Below are 14635 nucleotides of genomic sequence, written 5' to 3'. Positions count from 1 at the left end.
AACACGTCTAAAAGAGATGTTATTTTCGTCACAGGAGACTAGAATGCTAAGGTGGGCAGTCAAATGACACCTGGAATTACAGGTAAGCATGGCCTGGGAGAACAAAACAAAGCAGGACATAGGCTGATAGAATTTTGCCAAGACAACTCACTCTGCATAACAAACACTCTCTTCCAACAACCTAAGAGACGGCTTTATACATGGACTTCACCAGATGGACAACACCGAAATCGGATTGACTACATCGTTTGCAGCCAAAGGTGGCGGACATCTATACAGTCGATAAAAACAAGACCTGGAGCTGACTGTAGTTCAGATCATGAACTTCTTATTGCACAATTTAGGATCAGACTAAAGAGATTAGGGAAGACCCACAGATCAGCTAGATATGAGCTCACTAATATTCCTAAGGAATATGCTGTGGAGGTGAAGAATCGATTAAAGGGACTGGACTTAGTAGATAGGGTCCTGGAAGAACTATGGACAGAAGTTTGCAACATAGTTCAGGAGGCGGCAACAAAATACATCCCAAAGAAAGAGAAAACCAAGAAGACAAAATGGCTGTCTGCTGAGACACTAGAAGTAGCCGAAGAAAGAAGGAAAGCAAAAGGCAATAGCGATAGGGGGAGATATGCCCAATTAAATGCAAAATTCCAGAGGTTAGCCAGAAGAGACAAGGAATTATTTTTAAACAAGCAATGTGCAGAAGTGGAAGAAGACAATAGAATAGGAAGGACAAGAGACCTCTTCCAGAAAATTAGGAACATCGGAGGTAAATTCCAGGCAAAAATGGGTATGATCAAAAACAAAGATGGCGAGGACCTAACAGAAGAAGAAGAGATCAAGAAAAGGTGGCAAGAATATATGGAAGACCTGTATAGGAAGGATAACAATATCGGGGATAGCTTTGATGGTGTGGTCAGTGAGCTAGAGCCAGACATCCTGAAGAGTGAGGTTGAATGGGCCTTAAGAAGCATTGCTAATAACAAGGCAGCAGGAGACGACGGCATCCCAGCTGAACTGTTCAAAATCTTGCCAGATGATGCTGTCAGGGTAATGCATGCTATATGCCAGCAAATTTGGAAAACACAAGAATGGCCATCAGATTGGAAAAAATCAACTTATATCCCCATACCAAAAAAGGGAAACACTAAAGAATGTTCAAACTATCGAACAGTGGCACTCATTTCGCATGCCAGTAAGGTAATGCTCAATATCCTGCAAGGTAGACTTCAGCAATTCATGGAGTGAGAATTGCCAGATGTACAAGCTGGGTTTAGAAAAGGCAGAGGAACTAGGGACCAAATTGCCAATATCCGATGGATAATGGAAAAAGTCAGGGAGTTTCAGAAAAACTTCTATTTCTGTTTTATTGACTATTCTAAAGCCTTTGACTGTGTGGACCACAACAAATTGTGGCAAGTTCTTAGTGGTATGGGGATACCAAGTCATCTTGTCTGCCTCCTGAAGAATCTGTATAACGACCAGGTAGCAACAGTAAGGACAGACCACGGCACAACGGACTGGTTTAAGATTGGGAAAGGAGTACGGCAGGGCTGTATACTCTCACCCTACCTATTCAACTTGTATGCAGAACACATCATGCGACATGGTGGGCTTGAGGAATCCAAGGCTGGGGTTAAAATTGCTGGAAGAAACATTAACAATCTCAGATATGCAGATGATACCACTTAGATGGCTGAAAGCGAAGAGGAACTGAGGAACCTTAGGATGAAGGTGAAAGAAGAAAGTGCAAAAGCTGGCTTGCAGCTAAACCTCAAAAAAAACCAAGATTATGGCAACCAGTTTGATTGATAACTGGCAAATAGAGGAAGAAAACATAGAGTTAGTGAAAGACTTTGTATTTCTAGGTGCGAACATTACTGCAGATGCTGACTGCAGTCAGGAAATCAGAAGATGTTTAATCCTTGGGAGAAGAGCAATGACAAATCTCAGTAAAATAGTCAAGAGCAGAGACATCATACTGACAACAAAGGTCCGCATAGTTAAAGCAATGGTGTTCCCCATAGTAACATATGGCTGCAAGAGCTGGACCATAAGGAAGACTGAGAGAAGGAAGATCGATGCTTTGGAACTGTGGTGTTGGAGGAAAATTCTGAGAGTGCCTTGGACTGCAAGAAGATCAAACCAGTCCATGCTCCAGGAAATAAAGCCAGACTGCTCACTTGAGGGAAAGATATTAAAGGCCAAACGGAAATACTTTGGCCACATAATGAGAAGACAGGACACCCGGGAGAAGGTGCTGATGCTAGGGAGAGTGGAAGGCAAAAGGAAGAGGGGCCGACCAAGGGCAAGATGGATAGATGATATTCTAGAGGTGACAGACTCGTCCCTGGGGGAGCTGGGAGTGTTGACGACTGACAGGAATCTCTGGCGTGGGCTGGTCCATGAAGTCACGAAGAGTCAGAAGCAACTGAACAAATAAACAACAACAGTTAGGAGGCAGTAGATCAAAAGAAGAAAGAAAGATGGGTGTGATGTTTTGCTCTCACAAGAATAGCTTAAGAGTGTATATGCTAACTGTTGCATGCTTTCCAAAAGACTAAGTAAAGGAAAAAATTACCAGAACACTGTTAAAGTACCACAGATTGTACACATTTTTCATAATCTGTTGTACTTCTCAGATATCCAAGGTGTATTGTTTTCATCTGCCAAACTGCATTTACAGCAAAATACAGTATGTTGGAATTGTTCCTTGCAGAATACCTTAGGTGTTTCAAAATCACTTTGATAAAATAACCCTAACCTCAGCTTGCCAATGAAGTTGTCCCCATCTCGGCTCAAGTCAGTAGGATCAGTGGAAAGCAAGTAGTTTGAGGTCTTGCTCTTTTTTCGTTTTCGACCAGCCAGCAAGAAGACCTAGGTGAAAGGAGGAGATAAGAAAAGTATAGCACGGATGTGGGAAATCAAAGCATCTTAATTTGCCAACTCTCTGACCATAACACAATCTAACATCCACAGTATCCTTGAGAGGTTTCCAATCTCCAGATCATTTTTTATTTATTACAATTATTTGTATACCACCTACTTGTTCAATTCTATATTTCTTACAAAATATATGCATTAAAATCTATTAAAAAATCAATCCAACTTTAAAATAATACCCATGGTTATCCTCAATTAAAACCTCCCTCACCCAATGCCTTTTGGAGGAGAACTGTCTTTGCCAGTTTCCTAAAAAAAAAGGGTGGGGCTTTCCTGACCTCCAGGGGAAAGCAGCTCTCCCAGATTATCACCAGGGTGTCACTGAGCATATCATTCTCCTCCCAGTGCCCTTATCTCTGTGGGCATGGGCATCCCCAGCATCCTCTTTTTTTTTTAAATGATATATGAAACTTTAAAAACATTACAAATAACATTTCTTGGAGAACATTAGTTACAAACACACACAAACATTTACATATAACGTAAGTATATAATATATACATTATTATTACATGCTTAAATATTATATATAGAAATAGTTGGGGGGAGAGAGAGAGAGACAGAATTCCCACACTAAACTACTGGACAGGGGAAGGAAGGGGGAACAAAGGGAAAAAAAAGAGACATCCAAATTATATCTAATTATAAATATAAAACAAAAAGATTTTTTAAAAATCAGGCTACTGATTTTTTAAATATAAGATTATATTTATTTATTATTCTTCCTTCAATTTCATTACTATGATTAAAGTTTTGAACAATGATCTAAACCTAGATCATACAGAACCTAAGAGAGCCAGTTTGGTCTAGTGTTTAAGGCAACGGGCTAGAAAGCTGGAGACCATGAGTTTTAGTCCCGCCTTAGGCATGAAAGCCAGCTGGGTGACCTTGGGCCAGTCACTTTCTCTCAGCCCTAGGAAGGAAGCAGTGGCAAACCACTTCTGAAAAACCTTGCCAAGAAAACTACAGGGACTTGTCCAGGCAGTCTCTGAGAATTGGACACGACTGAATGGATTAAAGTAATAATAATACAGAATCTTATAGTCCAGCATCCTATCCTGGTGAGACCATGTAGGGCGGGTATAATAGTCTAACTGAGAGATAAAAAGGGCATGTCAATGTCTTCAACAACCCAGTTCTTGAACAAGCACAACCAGTGGACCCACTGAAACTGGTTAAATGCTGTCCTAGTCACAGCTTCCACCATCTATCACAGCAGAAGCTATTAGCTCAGGAGAACCCCAAATTACACATTAATTCTTTCAGGGAAGTTCAAACTTGTCTAGTGCAATTGAAAGAAGACCCATGAAACTAGAGTGTCTCTATGCTAATAGAAAGTCCTTCTTGTTGGGATTCATCTCAGTCTGATTTACCCCAACTAGTCTGTCACAGTCTCCAGGCACTGGGTCAGGACTTCCACCACATCACTTGGTTGGCCTGAGGTAGAGCTTTAAACCCAGCTATCATCAGCAGATGGATGATACTGACCTCCAAACTGATGGATGATCTTCTTCATGTAGGGAGGAGGCCAAACCCTTGGGCATTCAACACTGGCATGCTCAGGAGCTCAAACACTCTTCCGCCAGCAGTACCAACTGGAACTGCCTGCTCATGAAGGAGCAGCATCATTGCAGAATACTGCCTCCAATCCTCAAACTTAACACAGCCCAAAGAATGCCATGATTAATGGAATCAAACACTGATGAGAGGTCTTACAAGACAAGGAGAGGTGCCCCATCACAATCCCCCCAAATCAGGTCATCTACAAGAGTGACCAGTTTAGTTTCAGTCCCCTATCCAGGCCTGACCCAAAATGAAAGGGATCCAGTTAATCCATCTCACCCAGGATCCTCATCTTCTCAACAACCTTGCCAAGAAATGGTTGGATTTACTCCATCCAGTCTCTTTCTGACCTAAAATTGTCTAGGATACCTGCTGGGTCAAGAGATTGCTTTTTAAGGAAGGGAGTGTACCACCATCTTCTTCAAGACAGTTTGCATCATCCTTTCCTCCAAAGATGCATTCATCACCTCCTGTACTTATGCCGTTGTGCCCTCTCTGGCTGCATGTATCACCCAAGAGGGGCAAGGAATCTTTTGGAATGGGTGGTCATAAATAACAACTACCACCACTACCAACTCTGGTTAAAGTCGGGCTGCAGGGAACAGCTGGGTTTGTTGCTGGTGTCCCATCCTCCCTGATGCTTAGCATCATCCCTAACTGATCTGCTGGATTCTATGGCTGAGCATGGAAGCTTGCAGATGAAGACTTTAGTCCTCCCCACACTTTTTCAAACCAGGGATGTCCACAAAGTAGGATCCAAAGGGACCAAATTGGTGGGCAAAACCATTGATCAAAGCTCCACCCCTTCCTACCCACATATGAGGTTGACACATATAGAAAGGGATGATGCTTCAATGCACAGTTGAGCACTTTTTTTGTCTCCCCTCCCTTTGCTGCTTCAGATGCCCTTTGAACTCACAGTTTTGAGATCTATAGTGAATTATCTTTGCACAGTGACTGCCCAGAAGTACCTGCTGCCACATCCAATTATTGATAATCTCAGCCAGACAGTTTAGGGATACTGTAATCCCCTAGAATGATAAATTAATTTGTGCAACCCCCACATGAATAAAACAAATGATTTCATAGGGGTTAAGGTAGGACAAGAATCAAATATCCAATGAATTTCAATAATTACCTTAATATTTAATTACATAATGTAATTTATTTAACATTTTCAAAGTGTGCAGTACCACAACTGCCTGCTGTGGGCTTACCCATGCAAAATAGGAGCAAGTTTTGACAGCGCTCCAGTTCGACTGCACAAGTCAAGCTTGTCCAGGCAAAACTGGAGCCCTGGCAAAACTCACTCAGGGCTTTGCTCTCTGCTTTACCTTCATAAACCTGCTTTGCCAGGTACTGGCAAAAGTCACTTCTGTCTTTCATTTTGCCACTGAAAGTTGCTTGCCAAACCCACCCATAGTTTGAGAAACCTGCATTAGTATATTCATTATTACAACGTTCCTAGAACACTCTCTTTTCATAAGTTAGGTCCTAGATATCTTTTATACGGGTGTCTAGAGAAAGATACCCTTTGAATCTCCTATTCACATTTCAACAGAAGCTCCCAATTTGCTCTTCCAGGGAGATTTCTGTTGACCTGCAAAACAGCTGCTCCTAAGAGGGTTTTTTCTCTCTTTTTTTTTGTTACGACTGTGGAAAAAAATTAATCTTCATGTTCCATTTCCTACGATTTACACACATTGATTACATTCTCACCGTTTACACCATTTCTTGTTTGGCCCATTAAAACAGGCTGCCATTTGATCTCTCTCAGAGGAGATATATTTAGCAACCCATTTATCCATCCCTATGTGATTTCACTACAGTGTAATGTCTAAAGGACAGCCTTCTTTCTTATGAGCCCTTCTGCAATGTCTGACAGAATCAGAGGCCTTCCTATCTATCTCACTGCCTAAGTCCCAGAGAGAGAAGACAGATGTGCGTTCAAGGCAGGGCGTTTCACAGCAGCACCCTGACTGAGGTTCTCTCCCTCCACAGACAGAGAAAAAAGCCAGACACCTTCAGTTGCTTTAAAGTAAGGACCATCCTGTCCCATCAGGGTCTTAATATTACACAGTTTTGCTGCTCTGTAATTTCAGTGCCCTTTCACACTTTATCACCTGGATTATTTTTGTTGCATGGGCTTTACTCCGCTACTCTCATTGTACATTGCCCTTGGTGCCTGATAGACAGAGGGTGTGAATTATATATTAAATATAAACATACAAGGCAATCTTTACATACTCACAATGGCAAGACTGCTCCCTTTAGTCACATACCTTTTTGTCATTGTCAAGATGAAGGTAATAGGTAGGGTAGAGTCCACGATCCATCCCTTTTTTGTCTCGAGTGAGCCGACACTTGATGGTCATTCCATGAGGAGCTGGCTGCAGCACAAAATCCTCCAGATTGTCCTCTTCAATGACTGGAGAAGGTGGTTTTTCTTCTTTCTGTAGTCCAGCACCAAGAAAGAGAGAGGAAGTTGGTTTGTTTTCCCCCCTCCCCAAAATCTCTTACCCTAAGCATTCCAGCATGGCCACTAAAAGACCAGCATTGTTTGTTCTGAAGACTGCAGTGATGAGACTTTATGTATCACCTCCCAACCATCTGGGTTTTAGTCCATGGTTGTTCTTCCTAACATAGTAGGTCCCACAATATCCAAAAGCTGGTTCCTGAAAAGTTCCCTCTGCTGTCTCTGATGTGTGGAGTCCTGAGGGCAGATGATGACAAAGTGCTGGGTTGCATAAGTGTGGGGCAGAGTGGAATGGAGAGAAAGGCTGGGATTAATCTCTTATTTAGCTATTCATTTATTTCAAAAAGTTATACATCATTGTAACAAAGTATCAGGGCTGGTTCCAATACATAAGAAACAAAATTCACTTGTTGAGATGGGCGGCTATAGAAATTAATTAATTAAATGAATAAATAAATAAATAAATAAATAAAATCCATGTATACAGGTAGTCCTCACTTACCAACTGCAGTTGGGACTGGCAATTCTATCGCTAAGTGATGCAATCGTAAAGCGAAACATCACATGACCATGCCAGGCTTACGATGTCAGTTCCACTGTGGTCATTAAGCAAATCACCACAGGTTGTGAAACGAGACATCATGTGATCATGACTTGCAATTTCCTGCCAGCTTTCCCACTGACTTTGCTTGTCAGAAGCCGGCTGTGAAGGTCTCAAATGGCAATCACATGACCATGAGATGCTGCAACCATTGTAAATGCATGCCAGTTGCAAAGCACCCGAATCATGATAATGTGACCACAGGGATGCTGCAACAGCTGCAGTTTCAAGGACCAGTCATAAACCTACTTTTTCAGCGCTGTCATAACTTCACACAGTCACTGAACGAGGCAGTCAGTAAGTGAGGACTACCTGTAATTGATTCATAAATAATCAATAAAATCAAACAGCTAAACCCAACATAAAAATGACAGCAGCACTCTAATTATCCTTACTTCCCAAAGTCTTGACAGAAGAGCTCAGCTATGACAACCTTGCAGAAATTGAACAGAGAGGTTGCCGATCTGACTTGGGCAGCAAGCTGTTCCAGAAGGCTGAGGCCACCACCGAGAAAATTTGCTTCTGGACCTCCATTCCCTTTGCCTCCTACAGGAAGAGGTTCTTCATCGCTGCTCACATGTACAGGGTGGGAAGACTTTAGTTGGGTAACATGTTCCTATGAGTAACTAGTAGTTGAGTAATAACCAGCACCTTGAATTAAATCTGGAAGTAAATTGGCTGTTGATGCAGTGCCTGAAATATAGATGTAGGCCCCCGCTGACACCCATCAGCAAATCTGCTCTTTCTGTACCAACTGATGTTTCCAAGTAGTCTTCAGATTTAGCCCCAAATAGAGTCTATTACCTTCAGCAAAGAATCGTTACCTTGTCGTGGTGCTGGAGCTTGAGCACCTCAATGATGCCATGAGCTAAACCGTGAAGGGCCACCCAAGACGGGAAGGTCATGACAGAGAGGTCAGACTAAATGCGATCCCTGGGGAAGGTAATGGCAACCCACCCCAGTATTCTTGCCGTGAAAACTAAATGGATCAGTACAACCAGAGATATGTCGGTATACCATCGGAAGATGAGACCCCCAGGTCGGAAGATGGTCAAAATGCTACTGGGGAGGAACAGAGGATGAGTTCAACTAGCCCCAGATGTGATGACGCAGCTAGCTCAAAGCCGAAAGGACGGCTAGCAGCCGACGGTGCTGGTGGTGAACGGCGAATCCGATGTTCTAAGGATCAACACACCATTGGAACCTGGAATGTAAGATCTATGAGCCAGGGCAAACTGGATGTGGTTATTGGTGAGATGTCAAGATTAAAGATAGACATTCTGGGCGTCAGTGAACTGAAATGGACTGGAATGGGCCACTTCACATCAGATGACCACCAGATCTACTACTGTGGACAAGAGGACCACAGAAGAAATGGAGTAGCCTTCATAATTAATAGTAAAGTGGCTAAAGCAGTGCTTGGATACAACCCAAAAAACGACAGAATGATCTCAATTCGAATTCAGGGCAAGCCATCTAACATCACAGTGATCCAAATATATGCCCCAACCACAGATGCTGAAGAAGCTGAAGTAGAGCAGTTCTATGAGGATCTGCAGCACCTACTGGACAATAACAATAAAAGAGATGTTATTTTCATCACAGGAAACTGGAATGCTAAGGTGGGCAGTCAAATGACACCTGGAATTACAGGTAAGCATGGCCTGGGAGAACAAAATGAAGCAGGACATAGGCTGATAGAATTTTGCCAAGACAATTCACTCTGCATAACAAACACTCTCTTCCAACAACCTAAGAGACGGCTTTATACATGGACTTCACCAGATGGACAACACCGAAATCAGATTGATTACATCCTTTGCAGCCAAAGGTGGCGGACATCTGTACAGTTGGTAAAAACAAGGCCTGGAGCTGACTGTAGTTCCGATCACGAACTTCTTCTTGCACAATTTAGGATCAGACTAAAGTGATTAGGGAAGACCCACAGATCAGCTAGATATGAGCTCACAAATATTCCTAAGGAATATGCAGTGGAGGTGAAGAATAGATTTAAGGGACTGGACTTAGTAGATAGGGTCCCGGAAGAACTCTGGACAGAAGTTGGCAGCATTGTTCAGGAGGCGGCAACAAAATACATCCCAAAGAAAGAGAAAACCAAGAAGGCAAAATGGCTGTCTGCTGAGACACTAGAAGTAGCCCAAGAAAGAAGGAAAGCAAAAGGCAACAGTGATAGGGGGAGATATGCCCAATTAAATGCAAAATTCCAGAGGTTAGCCAGAAGAGATAAGGAATTATTTTTAAACAAGCAATGCGCGGAAGTGGAAGAAGACAATAGAATAGGAAGGACGAGAGACCTCTTCCAGAAAATTAGAAACACTGGAGGTAAATTCCAGGCAAAAATGGGTATGATCAAAAACAAAGATGGCAAGGACCTAACAGAAGAAGAAGAGATCAAGAAAAGGTGGCAAGAATATACAGAAGACCTGTATAGGAAGGATAACAATATCGGGGATAGCTGTGACGGTGTGGTCAGTGAGCTAGAGCCAGACATCCTGAAGAGTGAGGTTGAGTGGACCTTAAGAAGCATTGCTAATAACAAGGCAGCAGGAGACGACGGCATCCCAGCTGAACTGTTCAAAATCTTGCAAGATGATGCTGTCAAGGTAATGCATGCTATATGCCAGCAAATTTGGAAAACACAAGAATGGCCATCAGATTGGAAAAAATCAACTTATATCCCCATACCAAAAAAGGGAAACACTAAAGAATGTTCAAACTATCGAACAGTGGCACTCATTTCACATGCCAGTAAGGTAATGCTCAAGATCCTGCAAGGTAGACTTCAGCAGTTCATGGAGTGAGAATTGCCAGATGTACAAGCTGGGTTTAGAAAAGGCAGAGGAACTAGAGACCAAATTGCCAATATCCGATGGATAATGGAAAAAGCCAGGGAGTTTCAGAAAAACGCCTATTTCTGTTTTATTGACTATTCTAAAGCCTTTGACTGTGTGGACCATAACAAATTGTGGCAAGTTCTTAGTGGTATGGGGATACCAAGTCATCTTGTATGCCTCCTGAAGAATCTGTATAATGACCAAGTAGCAACAGTAAGAACAGACCACGGAACAACAGACTGGTTTAAGATTGGGAAAGGAGTACGGCAGGGCTGTATACTCTCACCCTACCTATTCAACTTGTATGCAGAACACATCATGCGACATGCTGGCCTTGAGGAATCCAAGGCTGGAGTTAAAATCTCTGGAAGAAACATTAACAATCTCAGATATGCAGATGATACCACTTTGATGGCTGAAAGTGAAGAGGAACTGAGGAGCCTTATGATGAAGGTGAAAGAAGAAAGTGCAAAAGCTGGCTTGCAGCTAAACCTCAAAAAAACCAAGATTATGGCAACCAGCTTGATTGATAACTGGCAAATAGAGGGAGAAAATGTAGAAGCAGTGAAAGACTTTGTATTCCTAGGTGCAAAGATTACTGCAGATGCTGACTGCAGTCAGGAAATCAGAAGACGCTTAATCCTTGGGAGAAGAGCAAGACAAATCTCGATAAAATAGTTAAGAGCAGAGACATCACACTGACAACAAAGGTCCGCATAGTTAAAGCAATGGTGTTCCCTGTAGTAACATATGGCTGCGAGAGCTGGACAATAAGGAAGGCTGAGCGAAGGAAAATCGATGCTTTTGAACTGTGGTGTTGGAGGAAAATTCTGAGAGTGCCTTGGACTGCAAGAAGATCAAACCAGTCCTTCCTCCAGGAAATAAAGCCAGACTGCTCACTTGAGGGAAAGATATTAAAGGCAAAACTGAAATACTTTGGCCACATAATGAGAAGACAGGACACCCTGGAGAAGATGCTGATGCTAGGGAGAGTGGAAGGCAAAAGGAAGAGGGGCCGACCAAGGGCAAGATGGATGGATGATATTCTAGAGGTGACGGACTTGTCCCTGGGGGAGCTGGGGGTGTTGATGACCGACAGGAAGCTCTGGCGTGGGCTGATCCATGAAGTCACGAAGAGTCGGAAGTGACTAAACGAATAAACAACAACAGGGCCTATTACAATATCCAAACACAGTTGAAGAGGGCATAAGTGACATTTGCCAAGGCATCCTACGGCAAGTAAAGTTACAACTGGTGAACCACCCAAAGTTGGGCAAAAAGCTCTTCTTGCCATGGCCTATACCTGCTGTTCTAGGAGAAGCTAAGTGACCAGCAGAACCTCCAGATCACAGACCTTCTCTTCAGAAGGAGTGTGGTCCAATCCAGAGCCAAACTTGGAGCTAGCATGGAACCACATGGCTTCTAGACAAACTATTGTGTGCTGCTGGGATTCAACCTGAGCCCATTTCATCCCATTCAGTCTGTGACAGCCTCCAGACCAGGACCTCCACAGCATTTCCTGGAGTTCAGGGTAGCTGAGTATCATCTGCGTATTGATGATACCTCACCTCAAACAATGTATTACCTGTCCCAGCAGTTTTATATTACTGTTAAATGAATGATTAAATGAGCCAAATGGTAAGGAAGCTCACATAGGCATTTCCAACAGCACTACCTATCATCCCTCACCCCTATCAACTGGAACCACCAACTCAGGAAGAAGCAGAAGCACTGTAATATTGTGCCTCCCATCCCTGACCACATAAAAGGGGACCACATAGTCATTGGTACTGAATGTCACTGAAAGATCTAGCAGGATCAGGAGGGCTACACTCTGTTCCTTCCTCTCTCTGGGTCCCACCTCAGGTCATTCACAAGAGTGACCAATGCAGTTTGGGTCCCATGGCTAGGTCTGAAACCAGACTAAAAGTGATCCAGATGATCCAATCCATTCAAGATTTTTGGCAACTGATACCCCACCATTTTTCCAATAACTTTCTCCAAAAAAGGAAGGTGGAGACTAGGTGGAAGTTATCCAATACAGCTGGATCAGGAGAGGACGTCTTTATGAGGGGTGAATCATGCCCTCCTTCAAGGTGGCTCCCCCTCCCCCAAGAAGCATTAACCACCTCTTGAATCCAACCAGCCCTTGGTGGAGGTCCATGAGTCCAACTCAAGGAGCATTCATATTGCAGAGAACCCTGTTACATTTTTCAGAGTCCACAAACTTGAGCAAATCCCAGATGATATTTCAAGACAACGGCCAAGTCATCTCATTAGATCCTGCCCATAAGGCATCTAACTCCAAGTAGATGAGTGATTTTATCTTCATGTTTTGCAAACAACCTGGTCATAGCAGCCTATCTGGAGATATTTGTCTAATAGCCAATCAGTTTATTTAAATAAATAAATACCGCTGGACATTTCCCCGTTCTTAATTAGGAAACTCATCATTGGCTTCTTAGCTCAGGAATGGAAGCCCACTGGCCTGAACAGTCAATCCCCTATCCTGGGTGAAAACAGAATGGTCTGTTCTGATCCCATGTGAAGAAAAGTTGGAGGCATAACCTAGGGAAGCTGGGAATGTGAATGTGGAGGCTAGGAATCTGCCACTGTTTTCAACTTTAATATGCCAAGGAGTTTGGCATCATCCCATAGGAATTCCTCACCGGTTACCTTTTTGGATTTCTTGGCTTTTCCTTTCCTGTTGGAATTCTTATGGGCTACCTCTTCCTCACTTCCATTTTCAGTGGCTTTGAGGGGAGCTGTAGAAAAAAGAATCTAGTGACCATCTGATGGTTATACAGTTGATAGCAACATCTGGATTAGCCTTTGTCCGCAATGTCAAGACTTCTTTTTCCCACTCTTCTATAGTGGAAAAGCAAATATTTTTGTCATTGATCTGGGGGTGCAAGCTTTATTTTATGTAATAGCTTTTCAGACTGTTTTTTTAAATGATAAGCACCTTTAGCAAGTGAATTACAGTATACTGCAATATATTGAAGTCTATAGCGTATAGTCTATATAGTCTATAACAAACAGGAAACAAATAATAAATACAAATACCAGATAAAACCTTAGTTAGAAACATGGTATAGTATAATGAACTAAATGGAGATTGGAATAAATATGTCTTGAGTATCATTTTAAAGCAAGGGTATACAATTTCCATTGGCTCAAGGACCATACTTTATAGCAATGTTTCTCAACCTTGGCAACTTGAAGATGTCTGGACTTCAACTCCCAGAATTCCCCAACCAGCCTTGCTGGCTGGGGAATTCTGGGAGTTCAAGCCCCTACATCTTCAAGCTGGTAGAGAGAAGAACAGGATTTGTATCTTAGCGGTAGTTCCAGAACTTTAAGAACTGGAAGGGTATCATAAGCACCTGCAAATTTTAAGACTTAAACTCTCCCCTTTTCAAAAAACCCAGACCCGTCAAAAATGCAAACAAGTGTTCACTTTGTGTACCTCACCCATCTTGCAGGCTCTAGAGGCCACAAGAGAGATTTAATTGGACTGTACAGTACTTTTTGTACCCTGTCCTAAAGGTTGGAAAAGAGGAAGCAGGAAGGGCATTCCAGAAATGTTGGACCCCCTCAAAAAAAGTTCTGTTTCTGCTACATTTTCCCAGCTACCAGTGATGGACCAGGTAACAGGGTTTGCATGCATATTGATCTTAGCCTCAGCAAGCAACAAGAAGTCCTTGACCATCTAGTGGGGATCTTTCAAAACAGCAGGAATATGAGCATGATGACCCAGAACTCTCAGTGGTGGCACATCAGTACCAAGTATCCTGACTGTGATATCTGTGTGAATAAGTGAATATCTATGTTTCCCATGTTTCTATCAGCAAATGTTGGACCCACCTTTCTTCTTAGCTTTCTTCTCCTTGAGGCCTTCTCCTCCGGCCTGAAACATTGCCACTGCACTCTTCTTTTTCTCCGATTTTGTTGACTTGGCATTGGAACTGGAACCATCTTCTGTCTCGCTAGTTTTTAGATCTACAGTTATTAAGTGAGAAGTTTTTATCCAGAGAGAAATTGGTCAGATCGTATTCTTTTTAATAATACATGATCTCCTAACAGATATTGCCAGGTTTCCCCTGAATCCTCAGAAAAGGTGACTTAAGGAAAGGAATGTCACTTAATGTTGGATTCAGACTGTGCAAGACCCAAAAACTGGCATAATGATGA

The 14635-nt window shown here is 42.6% G+C and overlaps 1 protein-coding gene across 1 annotated transcript in view; it reads right to left on the bottom strand.

Annotated features, from left to right (window-relative positions):
* The window catches only part of TULP1 (TUB like protein 1), a 46381-nt gene that overhangs the window by 22418 nt on the left and 9328 nt on the right, over positions 1-14635 (bottom strand). Inside the window, exons 6-9 of the mRNA XM_063299835.1 lie at positions 14309-14443; positions 13118-13206; positions 6792-6962; positions 2768-2880 (exon numbers count right to left, since the gene is read on the bottom strand). Coding sequence (XP_063155905.1) covers positions 2768-2880; positions 6792-6962; positions 13118-13206; positions 14309-14443 — 508 coding nt within the window. The remainder of the gene's footprint in view (positions 1-2767; positions 2881-6791; positions 6963-13117; positions 13207-14308; positions 14444-14635) is intronic.

The sequence above is a fragment of the Candoia aspera genome, chromosome 3 (genome assembly GCF_035149785.1).
Source record: "Candoia aspera isolate rCanAsp1 chromosome 3, rCanAsp1.hap2, whole genome shotgun sequence".
In the NCBI taxonomy this organism is placed as follows: Eukaryota; Metazoa; Chordata; class Lepidosauria; order Squamata; family Boidae; genus Candoia; species Candoia aspera.
Note: the sequence above shows the minus strand (reverse complement) of the source record. Positions and strands in the feature narration are given on the sequence as shown.